The sequence below is a fragment of the Aaosphaeria arxii genome (assembly GCF_010015735.1).
Source record: "Aaosphaeria arxii CBS 175.79 unplaced genomic scaffold BU24scaffold_2, whole genome shotgun sequence".
Taxonomy (NCBI): domain Eukaryota; kingdom Fungi; phylum Ascomycota; class Dothideomycetes; order Pleosporales; genus Aaosphaeria; species Aaosphaeria arxii.
The window spans coordinates 3,978,137-4,002,770 of NW_022983475.1; the positions used below are offsets into that span (position 1 = coordinate 3,978,137).

The 24,634-nt window shown below is 51.3% G+C and overlaps 10 protein-coding genes across 10 annotated transcripts; 5 read left to right on the forward strand and 5 right to left on the reverse strand.

The window, feature by feature from the left end:
• Nucleotides 1-372: 372 nt before the first annotated feature.
• Nucleotides 373-5,098, forward strand: BU24DRAFT_129549 (uncharacterized protein). The gene is made up of 3 exons (XM_033521002.1): nt 373-572; nt 717-958; nt 1,071-5,098. Exons 2-3 carry the CDS (start codon nt 731-733, stop codon nt 4,941-4,943), a joined length of 4,101 nt encoding a protein of 1,366 aa, XP_033388263.1. The 5' UTR covers nt 373-572; nt 717-730; the 3' UTR covers nt 4,944-5,098.
• Nucleotides 5,099-5,754: 656 nt separating this feature from the next.
• BU24DRAFT_419526 (uncharacterized protein) lies at nt 5,755-6,684 on the forward strand. The gene has a single exon (XM_033527237.1). The coding sequence runs from the start codon at nt 6,057-6,059 to the stop codon at nt 6,516-6,518; it is 462 nt and encodes a 153-aa protein (XP_033388264.1). The 5' UTR covers nt 5,755-6,056; the 3' UTR covers nt 6,519-6,684.
• BU24DRAFT_387094 (DNA mismatch repair protein MutL) lies at nt 6,635-9,078 on the reverse strand. Its single transcript, XM_033524952.1, has 3 exons — nt 8,733-9,078; nt 8,403-8,669; nt 6,635-8,351 (listed from the first exon to the last, which is right to left on the reverse strand). Exons 1-3 carry the CDS (start codon nt 9,006-9,008, stop codon nt 6,708-6,710), a joined length of 2,187 nt encoding a protein of 728 aa, XP_033388265.1. The 5' UTR covers nt 9,009-9,078; the 3' UTR covers nt 6,635-6,707.
• Nucleotides 9,079-9,216: 138 nt separating this feature from the next.
• BU24DRAFT_419528 (uncharacterized protein) lies at nt 9,217-10,641 on the forward strand. The gene is made up of 2 exons (XM_033527238.1): nt 9,217-10,280; nt 10,336-10,641. Exon 1 carries the CDS (start codon nt 9,341-9,343, stop codon nt 10,274-10,276), a length of 936 nt encoding a protein of 311 aa, XP_033388266.1. The 5' UTR covers nt 9,217-9,340; the 3' UTR covers nt 10,277-10,280; nt 10,336-10,641.
• Nucleotides 10,336-11,512, reverse strand: BU24DRAFT_419529 (histone-fold-containing protein). Its single transcript, XM_033527239.1, has 6 exons — nt 11,194-11,512; nt 11,083-11,130; nt 10,925-11,012; nt 10,840-10,867; nt 10,732-10,787; nt 10,336-10,673 (listed from the first exon to the last, which is right to left on the reverse strand). Exons 1-6 carry the CDS (start codon nt 11,355-11,357, stop codon nt 10,650-10,652), a joined length of 408 nt encoding a protein of 135 aa, XP_033388267.1. The 5' UTR covers nt 11,358-11,512; the 3' UTR covers nt 10,336-10,649.
• A 169-nt stretch (nt 11,513-11,681) lies between these two features.
• Nucleotides 11,682-13,873, reverse strand: BU24DRAFT_419530 (oxidative stress survival, Svf1-like protein). Its single transcript, XM_033527240.1, has 4 exons — nt 13,365-13,873; nt 12,961-13,176; nt 12,477-12,901; nt 11,682-12,425 (listed from the first exon to the last, which is right to left on the reverse strand). Exons 1-4 carry the CDS (start codon nt 13,385-13,387, stop codon nt 11,959-11,961), a joined length of 1,131 nt encoding a protein of 376 aa, XP_033388268.1. The 5' UTR covers nt 13,388-13,873; the 3' UTR covers nt 11,682-11,958.
• Nucleotides 13,874-15,284: 1,411 nt separating this feature from the next.
• Nucleotides 15,285-17,754, forward strand: BU24DRAFT_406542 (kinase-like protein; the record flags this gene model as incomplete). The annotated part of the gene is made up of 3 exons (XM_033525769.1): nt 15,285-15,539; nt 15,607-17,089; nt 17,144-17,754. 3 exons carry the CDS (start codon nt 15,285-15,287, stop codon nt 17,752-17,754), a joined length of 2,349 nt encoding a protein of 782 aa, XP_033388269.1.
• A 2,242-nt stretch (nt 17,755-19,996) lies between these two features.
• Nucleotides 19,997-20,887, reverse strand: BU24DRAFT_129812 (uncharacterized protein). Its single transcript, XM_033521005.1, has one exon. It carries the CDS (start codon nt 20,578-20,580, stop codon nt 20,104-20,106), a length of 477 nt encoding a protein of 158 aa, XP_033388270.1. The 5' UTR covers nt 20,581-20,887; the 3' UTR covers nt 19,997-20,103.
• Nucleotides 20,888-21,602: 715 nt separating this feature from the next.
• On the forward strand, nt 21,603-23,336 carry BU24DRAFT_129783 (uncharacterized protein). The gene is made up of 3 exons (XM_033521004.1): nt 21,603-21,866; nt 22,069-22,929; nt 23,071-23,336. The coding sequence occupies exons 1-3, from the start codon at nt 21,707-21,709 to the stop codon at nt 23,211-23,213; spliced, it is 1,164 nt and encodes a 387-aa protein (XP_033388271.1). The 5' UTR covers nt 21,603-21,706; the 3' UTR covers nt 23,214-23,336.
• A 757-nt stretch (nt 23,337-24,093) lies between these two features.
• Nucleotides 24,094-24,514, reverse strand: BU24DRAFT_459553 (uncharacterized protein; the record flags this gene model as incomplete). Its single annotated transcript, XM_033531739.1, has 3 exons — nt 24,094-24,144; nt 24,245-24,382; nt 24,425-24,514. The coding sequence occupies 3 exons, from the start codon at nt 24,512-24,514 to the stop codon at nt 24,094-24,096; spliced, it is 279 nt and encodes a 92-aa protein (XP_033388272.1).
• Between the last annotated feature and the right edge of the window lie 120 nt (nt 24,515-24,634).

Here is a 24,634-nt window from a genome sequence, read left to right on the forward strand (position 1 = left end):
CCGCCTGCAGTTTCACGGCTAACTACCTACATAACAAACTACAAGGACAAGTGAACGATCACGTGTGCGATGAATGTGTCTCCATTAATAGATACCGATCATTTAATACAAACATATGGCATCGTGATTTTCACGGAAACATTGAGTCACTACAATAACAATAGTATACGGGAGAGTGCGACGTGGCTAGCTGGTGTTTCGAAGTTGCCCTCAGCTCTGCTTGCTCTCTCTCACTCTAACTACTGTGTAAAGAAGCATCTGCCAAGCCTCTCCTCAGGCCAATCCGCATATCGTCCAACCTGGACTTTGCTGTTCACAACACTCCCTCATAAACACTCATCACCTCATCGCCGGCCACAACCCCAAAGGCCTTCTCCCCTTTCACGGAACACAGTTTCCTCCGCCGTTAGCGACAGTCGCGCGCGCGAAACTTCATCACCTGCCATAGCAGCGCATCCATTCTCGAACCCGAACCTCCGCACACGCCGCGCACGCTTCCGGAACACGTAGTTAACCTCTCTACGGAAGCGCGTACTACAACCCCCGTGGCGATCTCTGTTATCTGACCTTAGGTACTTGAACCGCTCTCTTGCCCCTCTCTCTCAATATATGGAGTATGAAGGACGATCGGTCAGCTCCGACTGACGCTGTTCCTTGCCACGCCTCACTTTACAAGACCCAGCGTTCTGACAGCAACCCTTTCACTGCCTCTACAGTTCCGAAAACTGTTATGGCAGAGCAGATCACCCACGATGTGGTAAAGGAAGCACAGTCGATGGGTGGCCCCTCGCCCATCGACGATAATGCGACATCTACCAGCACCCCCGCCGGCAACGGCAAAGCGCCTCCGGCAACCTCAAACGTCAACTCGAAACCCTCAGAAGCTTTACCTACCACGAGCACGAACGCGACAAATAAGGAAGAGAGCAAGGGAGATGTCTCGCAGCTATCGGACAAGGTGAGTCGGATCGGGATACTATGGGCTGGGATAGTAGCAGGTGCAGTGGCGAAGATCAGCAGATATTTGCTCGTGGAGAGATTCGTGAACATTTCTGACCTCTTTTTTCTAGGCGGACTCTGCCCTAGGAACCTTGAAAGACCGACTTCTTAATGGTGATTCTGGCGAGTATTCTGCGTCAGAAGAGGCCAACTCACAACTGGGACTTGGAGATGTCAGCGGTGGTTCGGATACTGATATCAGCCGACCCGGCAGTGTCGATCCTACGAAGGAGCTCCTGGGAGGACATTTGCGATCGAATTCCGTAAAGAAGCCTGCTTCTTTTAAATCCGTTTCTGTCACCAAGAACTTTCTTGCGAAGTCCGCCGTTTCGATCCCCGCCGCGCGACCTGGCGAGAAGCTAATCGTTCCTGGACAAACCAATGGCCCTGCACAACTCACTGCAAAACCTCGATTGGTCGCTAAATCAGGTAGTGGGAATCTTACCTCTCGCTCGTCCCTATCGAATGCCAACGGAGGAGGCTCAGGTCCTGATGCTAGCAAGGTATGGAATAAGAACCAGCCGGTACCTCCACCGCCGCCGAAGCAATTCACGGACGAGGAACTCAAGCAGCAGTACGGGATTCACATGGCAACACGTCTGCAGGCTGATGACAACGGAAAAGAGGCGAAGTGGGCAGACATCGACGATGATGAGGACGATTGGGCACCTGAGACCGTTCAGTGGATGGATGGAACTAAATCTACGGTAGCAGCAGTGGAAGCGGAACCTGTACCGCCACCGCCTGAAGTACCCAAGGTCGTGGCGAAACCGGAACCTTCAACGGATGCTACGATCCCCGCACCCACAACCGCACAAGGCTCGCAAAGACCAAGCTCAACAATGGGCAACAAGACGATCTTGAAGCCTGGTGCACATACTCAGACTGGGACAAAATCTGGCCTCATCCTCAAAGGACAACCTGAAAAACCTACGCTGGTTGCTAAACCCTCCGCGCCCACTCCTATAAAGTCACCATGGGCTACTCTTCCACCTGTAGAAAAGGTACCCCCGGTACAGATAAATACACCTGTTCAGCAGCCGCCACCCCATCGGTTTTCTCAAAGAGATACATATGGAAACGAAGCACAATTTCATCCGGCTCCTGCGAAGGAAATTGCTCCGGATGATTTCAATCGATCTTGGAGAGACGAGCGTGGTAACAGGGAGTTATACAATTCTCACAGCGGGCGCTACGAGCCTGTTAATGAGACTCGCCGTGGTTCCTTCAGGGATGGCTACCGGAATCAACCTGCGGTCCTGCAACGGCCTGCACATGACGGACCAGCGGAACCCTCAGCAGCTTTCCAGACATCAAGAACAAGCGCAGACGCACCAACCTGGGGCCGAAGACGCACGTCATCAAATGTTAGTGGAGGAAGTGGTGGGCGACGATTGTCAATAGACAGACGAGGACCCGAGATCCCTTTACCTCCGTTAAATGTACAGCGACGTGGCTCACACTCAATCAATGGTGCCGATGGTTTGAGCCCAATACCTCGCCATGCCTTTCCGGCAGTACCCGAACAACCTCTCGTCTCACCACAAAAGTCATCACCAAATTTATCCATCGCACAGCCTACGTCGCCTTATGGATCCGTGGGTTCATTCGGCGCTCAAGATGGTACAGCACCAGCTCCTGCCGTCCAAACAGAGGATCCCGTGGAGGTACAAAACCGGCTGATGCGGGAGAAGTTGGAGAGAGCTAGGCTCGCAAAGCAGAAGCAATTGGAGCAGGAGCAGAAGGAAGAGGCAGAACGGAAGGAGCGACTTCGTAAGAAACTCGAAAATCTAGGCCACACCGAAGACACCAAGGCAAAGGGCAACGAAAGGTCACCATCACAAGCTGCAGAGAGATCACCGCAGAAAGGCAAAGCAGTGCCTGTTCCCGTTCACTCACCTCCAAAACCACCGGTTCCTACCTCTGAAGGTGAAATCGCACAGTATGGCATGATGAAGGTTCACCAGCCTCATCCTGTGAAGAAGCAACATGCGGCCGATATGCCGGCGGGGAAGCCAATGAAGGGTGCAGACGCAGTCCCGAAACCAAGTCCTTCACCTAACAAACAGATCGCCGACCTTCACTCCAAGGCAGCCACCCCTCCAAACGGTGAATTCTTCACTGAACCTCATGCACAATCAGCGAATACCCTCGGTCGAGACAATAGACACAATAAGGTGCCTCTAGAACAATCGCAGACGCAAACGCAAATGCAACAACCAGAGGGCGAGGCACGTGCGCAGGTGCTCAAATCAAGCCAACCTCCCCAGGCGGCCTGGGCTGCACCTTCACTTCAACAACCTCGACCTTGGTCTACCGTTTGGGGTCCACCACAAACAAAAGACCGAGCACTTGGAAACGGTATCTTCGATTCGAGTTACAGAGCCCAACATTCGAGCACGCAACATCTCGCATCACCTCCCAACCCGAGTCAGAGTTCCTCTTTGAACCTAAACTCTCAGCTAAAGCCCACGCCTTCCTCACAGACTCACTTGGCTACGGGACAGCCCTTCGCTCAATCAAATATGTTCTCCAAACCTGATCACGCTGCTCCTCCGCAGGTCGGTGGTGGCCACAAGCCAGGTCCTATTGCTCCTCCCATCGATAAAGGCTGGGGCAACTTCGCTGCAGCCATCAAGCAAGATGACCGGGCACACATCGAAAAAGCACGACAAGAGCACGACCGTATGGGTGGTGAGGCCTACAGACCGGACATGTCGGAAACCTATCAGAGCCGAAAGAACAGGGTACAGGCCACACTTCATGACAACGCCGCTGGTCACCGCTTCCCCAAGGGCGACACAAAGCCTGAGTTGCCGCAGGGCCTTTCAGAGTTGAAGCCTAAGGACGACCTCATGAAGGCTACGATCGAAGTGACCCTTCCACAGCAGACCAGTGGCCAGAGTGGTCCGTCCCAACAGGCCGGTGCGCGCCCGTCTCGATTCTTCCCCAGGCCGACTGAACCTGCCGTGCAGGCGATCTCGGCTTTCGTTGATCCAGACTCACCCCCACCACCCGAGACTGAGCAGCACCCTGCCTTCACTGGAGACAGCACCAATCCAGTGGTTAAGATGCCTCGGCCTTCTCCAAGAGTGCGTCTCCCTCCAGCTGCTATTGCTGAATCCACAACCTCAGCCGATGCTGCAGTTAGTATGCCCAGGTCCCGTTTAGGTGCACGCCCACTTGCACTCAATCCCGAATGGCAGGCAAGGTTTAACAGTCTTCTTGATAAGGGTAGCAATTCCTCCCAACTTGTTGCTTCTGGTCATTCGCCCACACTCCAAGCGGCTATTCCCGTGAAGCCCAGCGCATTGGCCATTGCGGCTTCCTCCAAGGCCCCACTCGAGGTTCGTGGTAATGTGGCTGCTGCCACCGTTTCGCTGCCCAGAAGGACTTTCTCGGACGACAACAGCAGCGAGAAAACGTCGCGTACGAGTGCTGAGGCTGCACTGCTCGAGGAGCGTGAATTCGGATCACTTCCCATTGTGAAGCCGCCGAAGGTTCCCCACCTGGCTTCCCATGAGCCGCCCGCAGGGTTCCCACCCAACGGTCGACCAAACTCGAAGTTCCAGCGCCCAATGGACATCACAACCAAGCCTATCCTCAACATTCTTGATTACGAGCAGAACGCGGAAGGTATTGAGGTTAAGGTTCGCCTCGGAAACATGACTAGTCCCGTTACAAAATTTGTGGCAAGGAAGCGTGGCAATAGTAGCCGCAAGAGTTCCGGTCAAAAAGGACCTAAGCGCACCACGAATGCCAGCACAAATCCATCCAGCTCCAGTCAGACCCAGCGTGCGCGTAAGCCGTCGAATTTTCAGAGGGAGAATTCCAACTCGAACAACACCTCCCGATCTTCTGGTAACAGTGGATGGAACAGTAATCGGTCGACCCCACCGCATAGCAGCTCTACTTGGACCAGGCGCGCCGCACCTGTCCACTGATCGGCATATGTTTGTGCTCCAGCTCCAAACTGGGCACCCACTCGTTCGCAATTGAGGCGCTGTAACATCAGTCTTTATCGGTCATCGTCTCTAGCTTCATCTCTATGCCTCGAGGGACACGAAGAAGCAGAGCCCGGAGTGCATTGGTCTGTGTTAATCCTGTATTGCAGCATGGTTTCTTTTTTTTTTCCTTCTTTACTCCCCTACTCAACTTCATTTTTGAACCTTGATCATCTGGGAGTATGCTCCGAGGTCGTATCTCTCGGCCGGAATACGTCTGGAGATTTTTTATGGGAGCCTTTTTCTCCGGTTATTGCATGGTCGTATGGCAAGCTGCGGTTTCTCTCCAACTACGAGTTTCGAAACACTCCACTACGAAGTATTTCGCGAACACTTTGGTTGTACGCCTAACGCTTTTCACGATGCCGAACGGTGACACTGAGAAACAGCAATGAGCAGCATTCCATGATAGAGAGACAAAGGTACACACACGGAGGTTTATGTTATGGCTATAGCAGCAAAACGATGGCTGCATTCTAGATGCTTTTAGTAGCAATAAATAATACCTGGAATTCATGAACTCCCGTCGTTTGCCTTGTTTTCCCCTCAAACTGTGATGAAAAGCCAATCTGGCCCTGCGCGCGGTCTAGCCCTTGTTGGTGCGATGGGCGGATCCTTCCAATCTCGCCCGCGTTCCCAAAAGGGGGAGGAGATGCAGCTGTTGCCTTGTTGCGAGTTTAACCCGTTCCGTAACGTGGGAATATTAATATAATAAAGCTCGTCGTATGCCTCGTGGTGCCAACTTCCTGAATATATATGCTATTTTCCTTTTTAGGCTCTCATCACTACCTCGTTCGCCATATCACACGAACGCCGTCTTCTATAGAGGCAACTGCTCTGATTGGAGACTTCGTGCATTAAGAGATAGATTTGGTGATATAACACATCGGCTGCCTGAACAACCTCCTCCACGGCCCCCGTACTGTGTGTATCCATCAACGAAGACAAAAGACAAACAAGCCCCAACATCGCCGTTCCAAAACTCTCAAAGGCGTACAAAACAGATCTCTTCTACCACACACCTCACCTCACCTCCAACCCAACCCTACCAACATGCCTCTCTCCTTCAAAAAGTTCTTCACCCCCTCCGCCTCCTCCAGGAGCAAAAACCCCTACGCCAAAAACCCCACCGCCAACAACGCCCAATACCAGCACAAGCACAGCTCGACCCCCGACCTCCTTGCCGAAGCGAGGCAGGCGGCGGGGCGGGACCCCGTGACGGGGAGGAAGGTTGGAGGCGCTGGCGCTGGCGCTGCTGCTGGTGCTAGTGGTGGTAGTGCGTCGTCGTCGCCGGGACTGAGGGAGAGTAGATCGGCGTATGGGGATATGGGGAGGGGGACGACGTATGATGAATTTGTGAGGGAGATGAGGGCTAGTAGTGGAGGAGGTGCAGGTGGTGGGAGTGGGAGTGGAAGTGGGAATGAGGGTGGCGCTGGTGCTCCGCTGGGAGGGTACTATGCGCCGGCTCCGAAGATGGCGGTCGAGTATTATGCGCCGGAGAGGGGGTTTAGATGATGTTTATGTTTCGAGGCGTTGTTTGTTGGGTTTAAGGTGGGAGGGAATGGAAAGATAATGTGTGATGAGATATGGGCGTTTGTAATTCTGAGCGTTTCGTTTCTCGTTTTCGAATACCCTCTATATAAGTCTATGGATATTTCTAGATATTATGATAAACACCTGGCAGTTTTTCCTTCATTATGTTGTTCAGCATCGTTCGAATACCCTGTACAGTCCCTTCAGATTGGCAACCTCCATTACACTCTTCAACATCCCCCGAGTAGCGACCAACCTAGCTTTACAGGCAGGAAAGATGTTATGCTCAACCGCTCTACAGACCTTCTGTCTCCTTGCAGTGATCTCAGGGTCCTCCTCAGGTGCAACTTCACCATCCGCGGCGGGCGCTGGCGGCAACGGTAAGCTTTCAGGGACGTGGAAAGAAGCCAGCTCTCGGAGAAACGACCGGAAGCATTCCTTCTCAGAATCCCAGTCAACGTGCGGTCCGAGCCGCAGCAAGAATTGGGGGATCTTCGCGAGCGAGGGCATGTAGTCTTTCATCAAGAGCGGGAGAGCGCGTAGTTCGCCAGACTCGGATATCTCCATTGAGAAGTATTCCAAAAGCAGTGCCCGTCGTTCAATCAGCTGGAGCTTGACTGACTCTACGACCTCGTCCCAATCGATTTCGTCTGCAGAGTCGCCTGCGTTCTTCTTCTCCTGCTCTGCTCCTAGCGATAACAGCTCATGTAACGAGAGAGGTGGGCTAAACTTGATGGATCCGAAATTGCCAAAGTCAGTTAGTCCTACTTGGTAGAAGTATTCATTGCACAACATCCCATAATCGACTAGGAAAAGCTTCACACCACCCTGGATGGCCGCTATTCGCTTCTGTTCATCCACAATACCGACGAAAGTGTGCATGGAGATGACGTCGGTTAAGTCATTGTGCATGGCGTCTCGCACTTCGCTCCGAAGCTCTTTGATGGAGGTGAGACGACAAATCGTCGCTTCTTTCTCTGTGTATTCGTATTCTGGTTCGTTGTCATCGTCCTCGCCGCCTTGTGTTGACTCGCGTGGCACGAGCATGGAGGTGATCTTGCGGGCGGACGCATCAGTACGCACGAGATTGTTCTCGTAAGGTTTCTTTGTGGCTGTTTTGGGCGTCGGTCGAACAGTGCTCCCGTCAACCGTTCCGCTCTGGGCTGGAGTAGCAGGCGCAGTTTGCTTCATTGGTGTAGCAAAGGGTACTTTCGGGTTCGACAGAAGAGACTGCGTCATGAACGATCGACTTGTATCAACCTTGCTTAAGCTGGTACGGATCTCATCACACACGATGTCGATGATCTCATCTTCATTGAGGAAATGGACTTCGCGCTTTGTGGGATGGACATTTACGTCTACCCTTTGAGGGTCGATGTCGAGACTGAGATAGACAAAGGGATGGCCTCCTTTCGGAAGAAAGGTAGCGTATGTTTGCTCAATGCTCTTTTTGATGACTTGTGATTCAACGGATCGGTGGTTGATGAACAACATCATCGTCGTACGCTTAGCGCTGTAGTTGGCATTGCTGATCCACGCTTCGCATTTGAAGCCCCAGCGATCGTTCTCTGCCTTGAACGTTACCAATTCGCTCGCAACAGCGCTGTTATGTATCTGTCGTATGCGATCCGAAATCGATGCATTGGCTGGGACAGAAATTGAGGCCGAAGAGTCGCCGTGTTTCTTGCAGGAGAACGACACGCCAGTGCAGTGCACAGCGTATTTTCCGACCAACTCGAGGATCTTAGCGTACTCCTCGCTTGCAGAACGGAAGGCACGCCGTCGCGAAGGGACATTGTAAAACAGATCTTCGACCTATAACAATCAGCTAAAATCGTGATAGGGAAAGTATCAAAAGATGCATACGGTTATCTGGGTACCAGGTCGACCAGCGATAGGCTTTGGTTCCGCACTTTGACCCGGCTTCGGACTGGCAAGCTTACCACCAGAATAATAGGCTCTCCAGGCGCAGCTCGACTCCTTGGTCCGTGTCGTAACGCTGAGATGAGCAATATGGCTGATACTTGCCAAAGCTTCACCACGGAAGCCATACGTCCCTATGGAGCTCAAATCCTCGAAAGCCTTTAATTTAGATGTTGTGAATCGCTCGCACAGAATCGGCAGATCTTCTTTCTGCACAGTCATCAGTCTATGAATTTCAAAAAAAGAGAAAGGAACAAAGGTTCAACTACGCACATCAATCCCGTGACCATTGTCTGTGATCTGAAGGAGTTTCAATCCTCCGTCTTTGACGAGTACTTCCAATGCCGTTGACCCGGCATCAACGGCGTTTTCTATCAGCTCTTTGAGTGCATGTACGGGAGCGACAATAATCTCGCCGGCTGCGATTTTATTCACGACATCCTCTGCGAGTGCTTTGATTCGACGCGGTGCAGGGAGCGGAAGCGTATCGTCGACTTTTCTTTTTGTGCCCCGTGGAGACTCTGGGTCGATTTGCATGCCATCGGCCATCGTTGGGTAAATCAGGTCAGGGTCTCCTTCGGGGTTATTGTGTTATTAAAGAAAACGGTTACGATTCTAGATGATGGATGAGAGGGATCGATGTGGAGGCGACTCAACTGGGAAGGAACGTCAACGCGCTAGCACGTGTGCACTAGGCCTGAGTTGGCGATGTCTCATTGTAAATGGGCATGTTCAGCTCAACGACATTCTACACCAACGAAGATACACAATGCTTTATGCGGTCGGAGGAAGAGCTTAGTTCAGTTATTCGTATATAAATTTGACTCGAATCATCCATTTTCACTGACTAAAGTAACATAACGCCAACTTAAACCTCAAAAATGTCATCACCATGCTATACCCGTCCAACCGCAGCATCTGCTGCAAGAGAGAAAGGCAAGACCAGAGCTTCCCTTGACACCGCCACCTCACCAAACTCCGAAAACTACGCACTCGTCAACTTCAACTCCCCATTCCAACCTCTTGACCCATCAAAGCCCTGTCTGCTCTCCACCCTCCCACCCGAGCTCCGCCTCGAAATCTTCCGGTACCTCATGCCAGAGGTGCACGTGGACATCTCCCTTCCCCCCTCCGGCAAGCCCCTCAGGAACCGCCTCCTCTGCCCGCGACTCTTGCACATCTGCCGCATGCTCCGCCACGAGGTATCCTACCTCTTCTACGGTGATACCTACTTCACCGGCTACGTGAGCTGCCTGACCTTCCGCGGGGTACACGAGTTTGAAAGTGACCTATTCGCGCTGCACAAGGCAAACCTGACGCGGAATCGGCACCTGAGGATCGACATAAGGCTGCCGGTAAAGGATCCGATCCCCGAGGCGGGGGAGGACGAGCTCTGGGTCCAGGTTTGGAAGAAGTGCCGTAGGTTCGGGAACATTTATGATAGGCAGGGTAAGAAACATCAAGCGCATTTCGTCTGGTTTTGCGGGCTCGCGGAGTGGTTTTTGACTAGGAAGGCGGGAGTGACGCCGAGGTGGACGTATGCGTTTACGATTGGGTATTGGAGGATCGGCGTCTATGACGTGGAGGAGGACCTGGTCGACTTTTTGAGGGATGTGTTGAGTTGTTTGATGTGTAAATGTGTGAGGGAAGCAAAGTTGAATAAGAAGGAGTGGGGTTTGGTGAAAAGTGGTGGCTTGGAGATGCTGAGCGATTTGGTGGAGGACCATAAGTTCCTCAACACGGTGTATAGGCCGTCTCGCCAACAGGAAGAGTTCGATGGTTTGGTTAGCAGTTTACGCAAGTTTTTGCAGAGCTGAAAATGTGAGTCGATTGTAGTGGGTATTGACTTGGAAGTTGAGCTGATATTTATTATTAGCCGCTACTCCTGGACGTGTCCTATATACGGTTGGACCGAATTCTGCGCAAAGGGTATCTCAATAGTCACCAAAATCCAACCATGGGTCATTATGCATCCAGTCCGAACTGCCCCATATCCCGCTAAAATCGATGACCTGGGTCGCACAAACTAGTGAACGAACGCAATATGTACGCTGTCATGATATCTGTATACGCAATGGACGTACGCCAAACGCCACGAGATGATTACCACTCACACTCGATGAACACCAATCGCTGTCGATAAGCACACTCACTGTTAATGAGCACCACTCACTATTGAAGTGCACCATATCAAAGGTAGATAGTGCGTCCAATCTGCAGCAACCAAATTAGCAAACACATACTCCCTATCTGTCTGGATTTATGCACTTACCCGGTTGAGACAAAAGACGACATCCTGGACCGAGACAGTCTTCCTGCCGCCATGTTCTGAATTCGTCAGCTAAGAGCATACCAAGGAAAGGAACCAATCTCTGCTTACCAACCATGGCGACTACATCTTTGAGGAGCTGCAGACGGGTTAGTTTCAGATAGAAATACAAGATCGAATCATGACATGAACTTACACGCTGCAGATAGGATTTCAACTCGTGACGGATATCGTCGTAGACGATCTTGGAGATACGCTTGACGCCACCACGACGGGCAAGTCGACTACACCGAGACATTTGAATTAGCATCTTTCTCGTTTCACGTGTGATGTTGTTATTGACTCGTGACTTACCGGATGTCGCCATTCGTGACGCCGCGGATAGTATCTCGCTGAATCTTTCTGCACATGACATTAGCATTCTTTCCTGGAAGAAATCCAGCGTAGGTATTAATGTGATCTTACTGGTGTCGACGAAGTCCCGTCTTGCCGAGTCCTTTGCCTCCTAGACCGATGCCAAGGTGAGTGGCTCGGGATGCCACAGGTGCACTGCTGTTGGGGACGCTTCGGCTCGAGGGACCTGACAGCGGCGACGGATCGAATCGCTGGACCCCACTGAACCTAGACATTGTAGCTTGCTGGTGGTGGAGGTAAATTATGCTTTTGGTGGCGGTGGTGGTCGGTATATGTGGAGGGTCGGGTTGGGATGGTCGATAGAATGCGGTTCGAGGGTTCGATTAGCTCGACGGTAAGTGGGTGCCGAGGAGAGTGTGGGGGAAGTTCGACGGCGTGTGGGTAGGTGAGGTGGACGCGACGCGCGACTCTTATTGGTAAATACCGGCGCATTTAGTGCATAAGTGACTCTGTTTCACCTGGATGTGGACTGAGAATTACTATAGAGTACTTGCATGACTACTCTTTATGCAAGGAAAAGGCATTATCATAACACAATTGTCACTTAGCTTAGTTTAGCTGCTGATATATTTCTAGGTTCTCCAAACCCCCACCATGAAGCTACTAGGTAGAGAAATCCATGTGTTCAGCTCAGAATTGTCACATGCGTAATATTACTTCTGATTCGGACACCAACATGGACGAGACAGGATCATAATTAATAGGTGGGTATAAACGCATTTCAATCATTAGGTTATCCAGACACCAGTCCTGCCAGGTCTACTAATTAAGGCTAGGGGAGAGCAATCGACTTATGCAACAAGACCAAATTGATACTCATGAGATGAAGGTGGCTTCGGCAAACATGACCCCCTCCTCCTTCTTGGTCTCTTCACCAACCTTGACCTCAATCGTAGGCTTGGACGAGAGCTGGTAGATATACGGCTTGGTTCCGGCAGCAGTGGCAACGATGGCCTTTACGAATCCGGGGACTTCCGCCATAACGTCAACACGATCCCATCGGTTAACGTTGCCAGATATTTCTGCAGAAACATCCTTCCCATCCTCGCTCTTTCCGGACCAGTTGTAAGTGATGGCAGTGGGCTCGGGCCAGTCGTTATCAGAATCCTGCTTGGCCTCCGTGTGTTTGGCCTCTGCGCCAGTTCCGGCGAACAGCAGCTTTCCATCGGTCGCAATACCTCCCACACGGACAAGGGTGTTTCCGTACGATGCGGGTGTGGTGTATTCCATGAGGATGGCCGAATACGTGGCGGAATGGAAGTTGGAGAAATTCCAGCGGGCGGCTGGTTGGGGGTTAGTTATAATTCAGGATGGCATGAATACACGGCACAAACCAGCGTGATGCGGCTTCATTCCCTGAAGGGCGTGGATGAAAGTTCCCCGACCCTTGAGGTCAATCTCTCCCTCTTTCGTAATAACAGCTCCCTCGACATTGCATCGAGGCCAGAAAGCATGGTACATAGATCCCCACGGTGCCTTAGGATCCGTGCCATAGGTGGTGGTTCCATTCTTTCCACCAACAAAGCCTGGCGCTGCCTTTGTGACTTTCACATTAACCAAACTGTTGTCGTTCGTAGCAGATTTGATAGTGTAGGAATTTCCATCCTCCGAGAGCTCAAGGGATACACCGTCGGCATAGAATGAGTATTGATCTTCATCGAATCCGTAGTTCTCGAGCGGGTCCGAGGACCAAACGGCGGGCTTCTCGTTATTCTGGAAGAAGATCTTGCAGTTGAACTGGCAAGTAACTCTTAGGCCTCTGTGCGAGCAGGCGATTAGCCACTGTTTCCTGAGTATGAGAGGGGTGGTGGTCCGTACGCCACATTACTATATATGACCTGCAAGAAGCCAACATGTCCACCCTCAGTATAGAAGTAGAAGGTCTGGGTCTCGACATTGGTCCAGTCGATAGTCTTCCACTTGAGGTCGGCCCTGTTCAACTCGGTATAGCTCGGATCACCTTGTTGTTTGCCGACGGGTTGGCATGCCTCCGGACCGTATTCGGGTTCCTGGGTGCCGGCGACGTTGGCCAGTCTGACATAGATGTAAGTACACGCACGTACGGGCGGATGCGCCGGACTAGGCTAAGGAAGCTATGCAGAGTAGAAGTAGTAGGAAGAGGAAGATGCGAAGCCCTGCCTCGGAAAGAGATGCATTGTGAGGGGGTGCGGGATGGTCGGAGGAGCGGTGGGTGGAGCAGAGGGAGCTGGCTGGGTACGTACTGTTGTTTGGCCCAGTTGAACATTTTGCGTTTGCGAAAAGGATGCGGCACTTGAGAGTAGGAACAGCGTAAGCAAGAGAGACAAGAAGATTGTTAAGGGAGGCAAGAAAAACTTCTGTAAAATTGTAGCCAAAAATTTAGGATATGATGGGATGTCGAGAATGAGAAAAAGGGCCAAGAGACCAGGAACGGGTAGCAGAGGTAGGTAACTAGTTAGGGGTGTCGGTGTCAAGGGCAAGCCAGTCGACCAGCAAGGCGACAAGGAGGTGGTCGAGGTTGTCGTGTAATTGAGTGGAGTGGTTATTCCTTGAGGCTTGTACGAGGTACGAGTAGTTACAGTGTAGGAAGAGTCGGGTTGGGTTGATCGCTCGATGGCTTCAAGTCTGGTGTCTCTGGGATTACTCTCAGAAAACAAGGTTAAGCCGTTTTGGGACATTGACTAGTCTAGAAACGGCCTGGTTGGTACGGATAAGGCTTAGGGTTTCCAGAAGTCGATGCATCCTCTTGCGTAGTTTGCCGTAGTCAAGTGGAGTTGGCTGAGTGGGCGAAGGGAGGCGGCGCATGGCAATTCCCAAGGATCACAAGCTTCCCGAGGGTATTGAACAATCATCTCGAACGAGGCTGGTTCGGTAATAGTCGAAGAGAAAAGAAGACAAAAAAACATGTGTCTATATCCGGTTGCCTGAGCCTTGGTTATGGGCCCAAATACAATATCAAGAGTCTGGTACGTGGGACCACAGGGTCTTTTTTTATTGCAATTTTTCATCTATGTAGTTCTTTTGAGTCTCTAAATAAAAGAAAGTGATAATGATGTCAATTCAATTCAATGGGGAAGAGGGAGAGGTAGCTAGCATGAGATAGGATGGATCCCTTTTCGAAGAAGAAATAGCAGAAGAAAAAGAATAGGAGCCCTCCTCATACAAGTAGGACGGAGATGTTGAAACAATTAACATGTTGAGGCCCCAAATCCTACAAGTACTCCCTCCATTATTGTAGATCTAACCATGAATGTACGTACAGTAAGATCCCGCCTGAAGATTTGCGGAATTGCTACGCCGTGATACGGCGGAAGTATACGAAACAGGGCAAGGCAGGGCAAGGCAAAACAAGGAAGGGTAAGGCAAGACAGAATCTTTTTCATTAATTGCCGCCGCAATGTCCAGAATTTCAGCCCATTTCTGCAAATATAATTTTTTCTGTTGTCCAGTACCTAGTTTTTTTGCAGGCATTGGAGTGCACGGTCCCCACTCTGTTGAGGGAGGGATTACGATAGATGATCCGAAAACCGTATCGAAGACTTATCGTGCCCCTCCTCTTCCCCTACACGTCCATTCCACTATTACTCACACATCCTAAAGGAACCACTCACCAATCCACTCTTCCACCAACTCTACCATTCCTCGTAACTGCTTTCAAATCCCTCTTCCTTACCTCTCACTGCTCTGAGCACCTCTTCCAACCTCGAACCATCAACGCGCGTGGTATCCGAGCGTTCCGCATCGCTTGTGCTTGTACCTACCCATCGGAGCTGCACCATTCGTCTTTCGGCATACCTCCTTCGTATGACGCCGCTCGCTCTGTAGTCATTCATACTCCTCCAGGCTACCTTTGCCCTCGCTCTCGTGCGTGCCCGCAGACCGTCACGATATCTATTATTTCCTCAATCGTTCACTGGCCTACTATAACCTAATTTGCCGGCGCCAGGCCGTTGCGCGAAGCTTTGGAATACTGTACATACGCAGTCATCGTTCATCGGAATAGCACTCATCATCACTCCGAGCGCGGCCTAGACACTATCCACTTGGTATGTCTCCGACCTAATATAGCAACCTCACATTTCGTCATCAATCATTCGAAGCTTACCCCATCCCCCAGATTTTCCTTTCTTCTTTCTTATCTTCAAAACTCCACATTGCCCAGCATGGCCCCTACTCCCCAAGACCAACCTGCGCAGGGGGTGCGCTTCGCCGATGTCCACCAGGAAATCGAACCCGAAGCTGCCCTGCAGCACGTCTCCACGTTGACGGGCAGCTCTGAAAAGGATACCAAGCAACCTCTGAGTCCTGAGGCCGAACAGGAGCTCCGCAATCTGTCTCACACCATACAGGCATCTCGATGTCAAGCTAAGCGCATGGAGAACTTCTCGTTTGAGCCCGTCTCACTCCCAGCCTCAAGGGTAAGCAAACAACCAACGCTTCCATAAGCCTGCGTCCGACAACACATAAGCTAACGTCTTTCCAAAGGCACCCTCTCCATCGCCAGCGTCGCGCACCCCCTCTGGGCATTCTGCTCTCCGAGGCTCAATCGGTTCACGTCCATCACCACCAGCCTCCGCCATGCATTCACCACCGCTGACCCCAGCAGGCACCTCTTCACACGATGGAAAGGGCGGCTCTGCTGGAGATCAGAAGAGGGGACGTTCCGACCCAGCCATGATGACTCCACAAATCTCACCTCCTCATGAACCCCCACCGACCTCCATGGATACCGTACACAGTGGCAGCAGACCTCAATCCGTCGTCGTCGACCGTTCTCCCAAAGAATCTCCGCAACCCTCACCACGGCACACCTCTGAGTCGGATATGCAAGGTGTTATCGGTGCACATCCAAGGCATCCCCCATCGTTTTCTGTTGGACCTGCAGGCGACTCACTACCGCCATCCAGAGATGTAAGTCCTTCCGGATCGACCGGAGTGCGAACGCCAGGACAGTATGCATCAGGAACAACGACCCCAACGTACAGCCGACCATTCACGCCATCCGGTGACAAAGACGACCCATATTCTCGATCTAAACGGCCTCCCCAGCCTAAAAATCTCGATGCACTAGACGCCAGATTCATCTTCGGTGGTCGTGATCATAGGCGACATTTCGGAAACTCGTCGAACATGTCTCTTCCTCGCTCTAAGGGAACCAGCTCAGAGACATCTTCAATGAAAGACGAGAAGAGGGCGGCTTTAGCTGCGGCGGGTAAAAATCAAAGTGGTTCAGGGGATGACAGTGATGTGCGTACCGGGATTGGAAAGCAGCATCATCACGGATCCATGTCGGAATTAAAGCGATTTTTCAAGATTGGCGGAAAACACAAAGATAGCCACAAACACAAGGAGAAGAGGACGTCGTCCCCTGCACCTTCTATCTTGGGAGGCAAGTCAAAGAAGTCTGGCGCAATGACTCCACCGCTTACGCAGGGGTCTGTGAGCGTTCCATTTGCCGACGACCACGGTCTGGAAAACAAGTATGGCAAATTCGGAAAAGTGCTGGGTTCCGGTGCAGGTGGTTCTGTTCGTCTTATGAAGCGGAGCAGTGATGGTGTGACCTTTGCTGTGAAGCAATTCAGAGCTCGTCATTCGTACGAGACTGAACGTGACTACAACAAGAAGGTTACAGCGGAATTCTGCATTGGCAGTACGCTTCATCATGGCAACATCATTGAGACAATGGATCTCGTAAGTGAGAAGGGCAACTTCTACGTTGTCATGGAGTACGCGCCATTCGACCTGTTTGCAATAGTAATGACAGGGAAAATGAGCCGAGAAGAGATCAGTTGTTGTACTCTTCAAATCCTCAGTGGTGTGAATTACCTTCACAGCATGGGCTTGGCGCACAGAGATCTAAAGCTCGACAACGTGGTGGTGAACGAGCACGGAATCATGAAGATCATCGATTTCGGTAGTGCTACGGTGTTCCGTTATCCGTTTGAGAACGAGATTGTTCTCGCAAGTGGTGAGTAGAGCTCGCCTTCACATAGCTAAGGCTTCACTACTAACAAGGATCTAGGCATTGTTGGTTCAGACCCATATCTAGCCCCAGAGGTGTACGACTTGTCTAAATATGACCCGCAGCCTACGGATGTGTGGTCGCTTGCAATTATCTTCTGTTGTATGACATTACGAAGGTTTCCTTGGAAAGCACCACGTGTGTCGGATAACTCGTACAAGCTCTTCATCTCTCCTCCGAACGATGGCCCGAAGTCGATAACGGGCGTTCATCCGGAAGTGCACTCGGAACCAGCATCTCGATTACCATCCGAATCAGCCACGAGCCATCATCAGAATCGCAAAGAGACTGCCCGTTCCGATGCTGGATCCGACAAACGCCCTACGAGTGGATCCGGGGCGACTGCAGAGAAGCAGCAACCTCAAGTGATCAAGGGCCCGTGGCGATTGCTACGCCTATTGCCTAGGGAGAGCAGACACATCATTGGCAGAATGCTGGAACTCGATCCCAAGAAGCGTGCCACTTTGGAGGAGATCTTGCAAGACAAGTGGGTGACCGGCAGCCAGATCTGCTCCCAAGAGGAGGGTGGGAAGATCCACAGGGCCGAAAACCACGAACATACGCTCGAGCCCGGCGCAGGAGCCGCGCCTGCTCCTGCTACGAAGAAGTAGATCTCTCAAAAGTTGTGAGAGCTCTACTAGCCCGCATCTACATACGTTCCGATGATCATATAAGACTGTACGACACTAGCACGTGCCATCGAAGGTGGTAATAGTAATATCTTGGCTGTACATAGGAGCGCAAATCGGCGTTCCGGTCTCCACCACTCCAATCTCGACTTACGTTTTCTGTTCCGCCGTTTGCGTTTGTCCAGGACAGAAAATAAAGAAAACACGCCCAGGAACTGCACCAGGGGTGGATATTCACGCAATGAGCAATGCTTGCTCTCATATACATGCACACATATCGATCTTAACCTTCTGTTGGAATTCGGTCAGACACGTTGCCCGTGTCTGGCATTTGTTCATTGTATAATACTATATCATTATGTTTGAGAGGGGAGGGGTAACTTTTTGAATAAAGAGGGAAAGTGGACCCGCGGAATTTGGGATAGGGTATCATTGGGGATGGTTAATATTGGGTAGCTCGTTTGGATTAGATGGGGAGTGACAGAGTTCTGTTGCGGCGGCTGACTGACTACTGGAACCGGGAATCATAGCAAACAAACAAAAAAGCAAGATGATAGACATGCATTCAATTGCAAGACTTTTCCCAAATCATTCAATCAATTACCAAATCATCAATCAAAAAGCAATACCGATGGGAGTTGATCATCTAGATCTGTGATCACGCGACAGTGCTCTCTTATGAGACTTTCGTTATTCCCTAGGACTAGCTGACCATGATGCTTGCAATATAACTCGGTTTACGTTAACGACTACAATACACCACACCGATATCAATTACACGGCTACACTCAATTTCAAGAAACGAAAGAACAAGCATAAAACCATAATCAAGTTGGACAGAGTAGCATTAATGTATATTCTGTTCTGTTCTTTTTCTTTGGCTTATGAACTTCCTCTAAAATCAAAATCTCTAATTCTTCCTGATATCGTTCGTACAGAACGAGAACAAAGAAATCTGTTCTTCGTTTTTTTTAGAACACTTGATGGTGGAAGGGGAAAGTATCGTATAGACCTAACTAATCCAGATACCCCTTTCTTCCTTTTTTTCATTCTCACAAATCGCCGGATCCGGCGATAGAGGGAGGAGGGCGTCAAGATTGCGCTATTTGATACTTCGAGCAATCCAGTATAAGCGAAGAGGATGGTGAATCAATGGCGTATCGATATCATATCAAGTGTTTTCTTCAACAAAGCAAATTACGCTTTGTTAAAAGATGGCTGAATCAATAGATGGCTCCAATGATCGAAGAAGGAAAGACGACGTTGATCACAGCCTACAATCAGGACACATGACAAGTTGGTGATCTACAACCCTCCGTTTACCAGATTTCTTCCGTCATCTGAAACCTCAAGACCTACTGGGAAGAGCATCTCAAGGCTCTATCATCAATCATACTCCTCGCTCTATATTCATTCGTTGACACGTTTTCGTTTTATCAACCGAGGATGTGTGATGCTTGCTATACCCTACTTCACCCGGCTACAACCCCAATATCACGTAGGCCCGATTAAAACGAACATCTCTTATTGTTCGCTAACGCTACTAGATTGACATAAGAACGGGGATGTCAAAGTATGTATGTATTGCGATGATGTACGGAGCGGAGCATCTACACAGTACATGCACATTGTAGGTAAATACCCGGGATCTACCATACGGAAAAATCGAGCCGCCGAAACTACCGTCGGACATACTATGAGAGTACCCACTATGTTTCGGAGGGTTTTACTGAAGGGGGATTCGGTTGATTGATTGATCGATCATATGATGAGGGTTGGGGATGGGGATTGGGGAAGGGAGTCTGGGGATGATGTGCAGGTGCTGTGTGTATGTATGTACGGTAGTGTCATCGAGTCTTGGGAGTTTCGAAGAGATGAGGATACCTATGTAGTGCTTTAAAGGCATTGAGCATTGAGTCGTTGAAGGCGAAAAAGGCATGAATACCTAGGGTAGACATTTCACGAGTGGGCATTGCGGTTAAGTTCGTGCTTTGTCAATGCTCCATGCCCTGACCATGCGAAAGGAATACCGTGTTCGAACGAAGAAGTTTCGGGGCGACGCGAGCGAGCAATGCATGTGATGTTGCGAACCGAACGTGTGACAAGGACAAGGCTCATGCTAACAAATGCTGAGGTTAGTTGGCTACTCTGAAACTGCAAAACAGTTCGATTCAAGTTCGGTTGCGCTTCGCCTCGCCTCAGGCTCGACCCCTTCGTGAGACGTCGAGACGGGAGGAGGTTCGATGCCCGCGAGGAGAGCGGGAGAGAGCGAGGGAGGGACACGGGACGGGATGGTGATGGGATGTGTGTTTCCCTTGGGAACTCCGTGTTTTAGTGGCCATTACTCATTCGATCGAATGACGGCGCAGAGACTCGAGACTCGAGACTCGAGAGAGGAACGAACGAACAACGAACAAGCGCAGAGCATATTTGCGTAGGTTTACGTTGGTTTAACGTAGGGTTACGCAAGTCAACGCAAGTCAACGCGCAAGTCCAAACCGTCCAACGGAAACCAGCCCCCGGTCCGTTGGGATGTTTCATGTATCTGCGGAGACGGGGGGGCCAAAGAGTCAAGACTTCAAGAGATGTGCGGAGCTTGTCAGAGATTGAGCTGTGTCCTCGGTTGGCGTTACCCTCCCTGGCACACAAAATGCATCCCCGAAATTCCCAGCGAATCGCAGCGCTGTATTTTCCTATTTTGATCTTTTCTTGGGAAAACGCCGACGGAGGATGGGTGAGGATGATGTGGACGATGGTGGAGGAAGAGGCGCGGTAGAAGTGCTCACCCAACGGACGGAGAAAAATCATCGTAGAGGAAGGCGGGTAGATCCTTTCAGTTGTCTCTTCATCGTCGTCGTATTCTCTGTATCCTTCGGAGCCTCTTTGACTTGATGGAGGCAGGGATCTCTGGCTCCTAGGAGTTCGAATGCCGTAGGTCTGCACTTGTCCGTATATGCCTCTGCTGCATCTTTCAGCTGTCTGCCTGTCCGCATGGCATGTGGCATGGCGTTGCTCATGTGGTGACGACTAGTTTGCAAGTCGGCGAGTCCAGATACGATGATGCCACCGCCCCAAGGGAATATGTGGAGGGAGGAATGCAGCAGGTGAAGTGCTTATTTCTTCGTCCTGGACTTGGATTGGACCGTCACCCATCAATCATTCGCAACATGAGTGACGCTTATCTTTGCTGCACTAATCATGATACTGATGAACATGATGGATATGTGCATGCTCTCCAGCTACCAGCCAGTACCAGAGCGAGAAAGGTGAATGATCCGTCCAATGGATGAATGGACAAGCAGTTTCTGGGGGGGAAACAGTTACAGAACCCTGGACCCTACCGTTAGTTAAACTGTTAACCTAGTTAACCTGACTTGTACTATTACTCGTTAAGGCTTCCCAAGTGCCCCATTCACATTTCAATGCCTGGTCTGGGTTCTGGCCATTGTTGTGGCTTTTTCCCTCTCTCTCTCGTCTTTACCGTATACTTGTCTCTGTTTGGGTCGATGGATGGATGGATCTACACCAGCACCAGCACCAACACCATAAGTGCCAGTCGAGCCATTCACCCAATACGATCACCGCATGTCCCGCCCGTTGCTTGTCTTTCTACTTCTAGATCTGATCCTGATCCTGATCATCCTGATTCCTTGGCCTGCTATCCACTACTTAGAGCACGTTTTGCCCTCCCTCGTCGCCAACCTTGTCGTTTTGATGTCTCTTGATGGGCACTTTTTTTTCTTCACACTACTACATCTCCCATTCCCACCTCTAATTATTATACCCGCACACACTATTGGATTTTTTTAAGCCTCGGTTTTTATTTTTATTTCCTGTGTTCTGAATCTTACCGAATTCTACGACTACTGCCACCACTACTGCCACTACTCGCCGTATATATGTGTTAGCGTTCCGTGTGTTTTTCCTCTTCACGATGCCACGCCAACTTCCTCCCACCCATCTTAGAGTCCCGAGTGCTCCCTCCCTCCCTCCTAGATTCCAGGTCTCCCAGGCTGGCGCTGAGAACGTCGTCATAAATCACTACAATACCGAGAAACTCATTCCGACCATTCCCGGCTTTCGAACAAGTGCTGGTAAGATCAAGACTCGAAAATGTTTCCTTATGTTCTTCTATAATGGTTATGTGCGGGTTGCTGGTTGCGGATTTGGAGCATCTAGAATTTCAAAGTCCGCAAACCATCCACCACAACCATAACCAATTTTTACAAGAAATTCCAAACCACAAAACTACTTTCATTTCCTATTTACATGCATCATAACTGACCCTCCATCCAGCCTTCCTCACATCGCTGAGCGCAAACCTCCGAATAGACCCAGACCTCCCATCACCACTCCTCACACCCAACAACTTCCGCACCGGCGCAGGAAACACCCAACTCCCACTGCCACCACCCTCACCCCTCGCCTTCCAGCCTCACCACCACGAGACAATCGCAGCCTCAAACCCGTACCCATCCCCACCCGCCTCAGCATCCTCCTCATCCTCCCTGTCCTCCACCCTCCCACCATCCAGCATGTCCCTCACCGACGACGCAACCTCCCCACCCACCTCGAAACCCCCGTCCGACGACCTCCCCGAACTCACCACCTACACCGCGACCACAGACGACGAGAAGATCTCCGGCCTCCGCCTGATCGCCGACTCCGTCGCCCAGCAGCGGCAACTCGCGTCCCGCATGCTCCTCGCCCACCCCTTCAACCTCGCCGCCTACGTCCTCACCCTCGCAATCCTAACCCAATACTTCCTCAAGACCCGTGGCGCCGACCCGCTCATCCTGCTCACCACCGTCGGCGGCCTCACCATGGCGTGTCTCGCGGCCGTCCGCATGGCTGTCGGCGGGTACCTCACGCTCGCGGAGGACGTCAATTGGGAGTGGCTGGGCGAGGACCGCATGTTGGTGGTGAAGTGGGGAGGGGAGATTATCGGCGCGTTGGTGCTGGGCTGGGAGGACAGCAATGAGGCGGGGAAGAAGAGGGGAGGGGGCCGCAGGAGGAGGGGCAAGGCGGTCGTGAGGGCGTGGACGGTCAAGCTGAAGTATAGGGGGAAGGGAGTGGGCGAGGGGTTGTTGGAGGAGGCGGTGGCGGTTGCGGGCGAGAGGGGCGCGGATGGGATTGTGTTTGATAGGAGGCATGCTAGTAAGTTGTTCTCTTCTTCTTTTTTTTTCTCTGTGAGAGGGGGAGATGTCACGATGCTGGAGGAAGCATTGGAGGGGATGTGGTTGTTTTCTTTGGAACGTTGGATTTCTATGGACGTGTGCTAACGTGGAATCTGTCCAGATGCTCAACGCGTTCTCCCTGCTTTCTACAACGGATTCTTGGACCGACGCGACGAGAGGGCCTCCAAGGCTCTCGAGAAGGTTGCGGATGAGAAGGGCAACTTCAGACAGCGCAGGTCGTCGCCTACTTGGGGCAGCAGATAGATGCTTAGAGAGGTTAGAGGGGGAAGGTTTAGAAATGTGTGATACACGGCCGAATTCCTTTGGTTGCATGACGTTTCCAACCCTCAAGACAGAAAACACAAAAGAAATGAACAATATCAATTCTTTCTCAAATTCGCTCTCTTTTTTGGTTTCTTGCTCATCTGTGATGAAATGTTTAATCTACTGATGCTATTCCTGGGGATTTGCGATTCCGCCAACCTGGGCTCGTCGTGCACCAACAATCCATGAATTCTCCTCTTCGCACTTCCCACATCTCATATCTCATATCTCATCCTCTCCAAGACGCCCCAGGTGCCAGGTCTCGAAGCACACCTTATCGCGTCATGGGCGACCAAGCTGATAACCGTGCATGTGGTGTATGCAGGCATGCCCGCGTGCACAAAGAGTAGGAAGAACAAGGCCAACCATAGACGATAGAGAGAGACCGAGAGCGGCTCTTACGAGTTAGGGAATCCCAGCTCGAAAGAAAATACCCCGCATCCACCCTCCAATTCACCCGCGATAACATATCATGCCAAGCAAGGCCGTTCATCCACATACCTCATCCACATCCTCCGCAATCATCCACAGTCTTGTGCGAGTACCAGATGCGTAATTACTGATACGATTTGATGGGTAACACCAGGCGCGCTGCCTGTGTCAGCCGCCTGCATGCACTTCATGTGAATCCGGCAAATACGAAATGAATTCACGGTTGCCTTGCTTCGCCCATTTCTCCTTCCATCTGCCTGCTGTAGTAACAGGCCATGCGATAAGTTTCCTTTTCCGCTTTGGGAACGGATGGGGTGGGGTGGAAGAGCAACGACGCGCGCTGCATGTCGTTATCCATCCCATGTTCCCTTCTCTCCAATGTCACTCGCTACTCGCTATCTTCGACGGGGTATTCCTCGCGGAGCTGCCGTATCACTTTCTGCATCCCCAGGCAACACAGTGCCGACAGTCAGTTCCGATCTTCCCCTAGCACCAAGCGCGCGCGAACAAGGGGTGGGGAGGAGGAGGGAGTATCATACCGCGAGAGCTTCAGGATTGGCACCGTTCTCTATCAGCGAGACGCAGTACGACAATTGCTGACGGTCGAGGTGTGTGTTCTGCAGTGCGGTGATCCGGCTTGTCAGCAGCTGTTTCTCGGGAGTTTGCGCGTCGCGGCGCTGTGTGATTTATTTTTTTGGCCTTGGGGGCGGGTTGCGTACCAGGAGCGTCGCGATTTCGTGGAGGATGTCGATGACTTCGCGGGCGGCTTTGCGCTTTACGTCTTGTGGGGTGGGTTGCGGCGCCTCCATAATAGTTGCGTGTGTATGTAAGTTGTATGAGGTGTGAAGGTAGAAATTGTTGTTGCGTGGTTGTTGTTGTTCACGAATGTCGATGGTGTTTACCCTCGTACTTGTTGCTTGCCTGCCCCA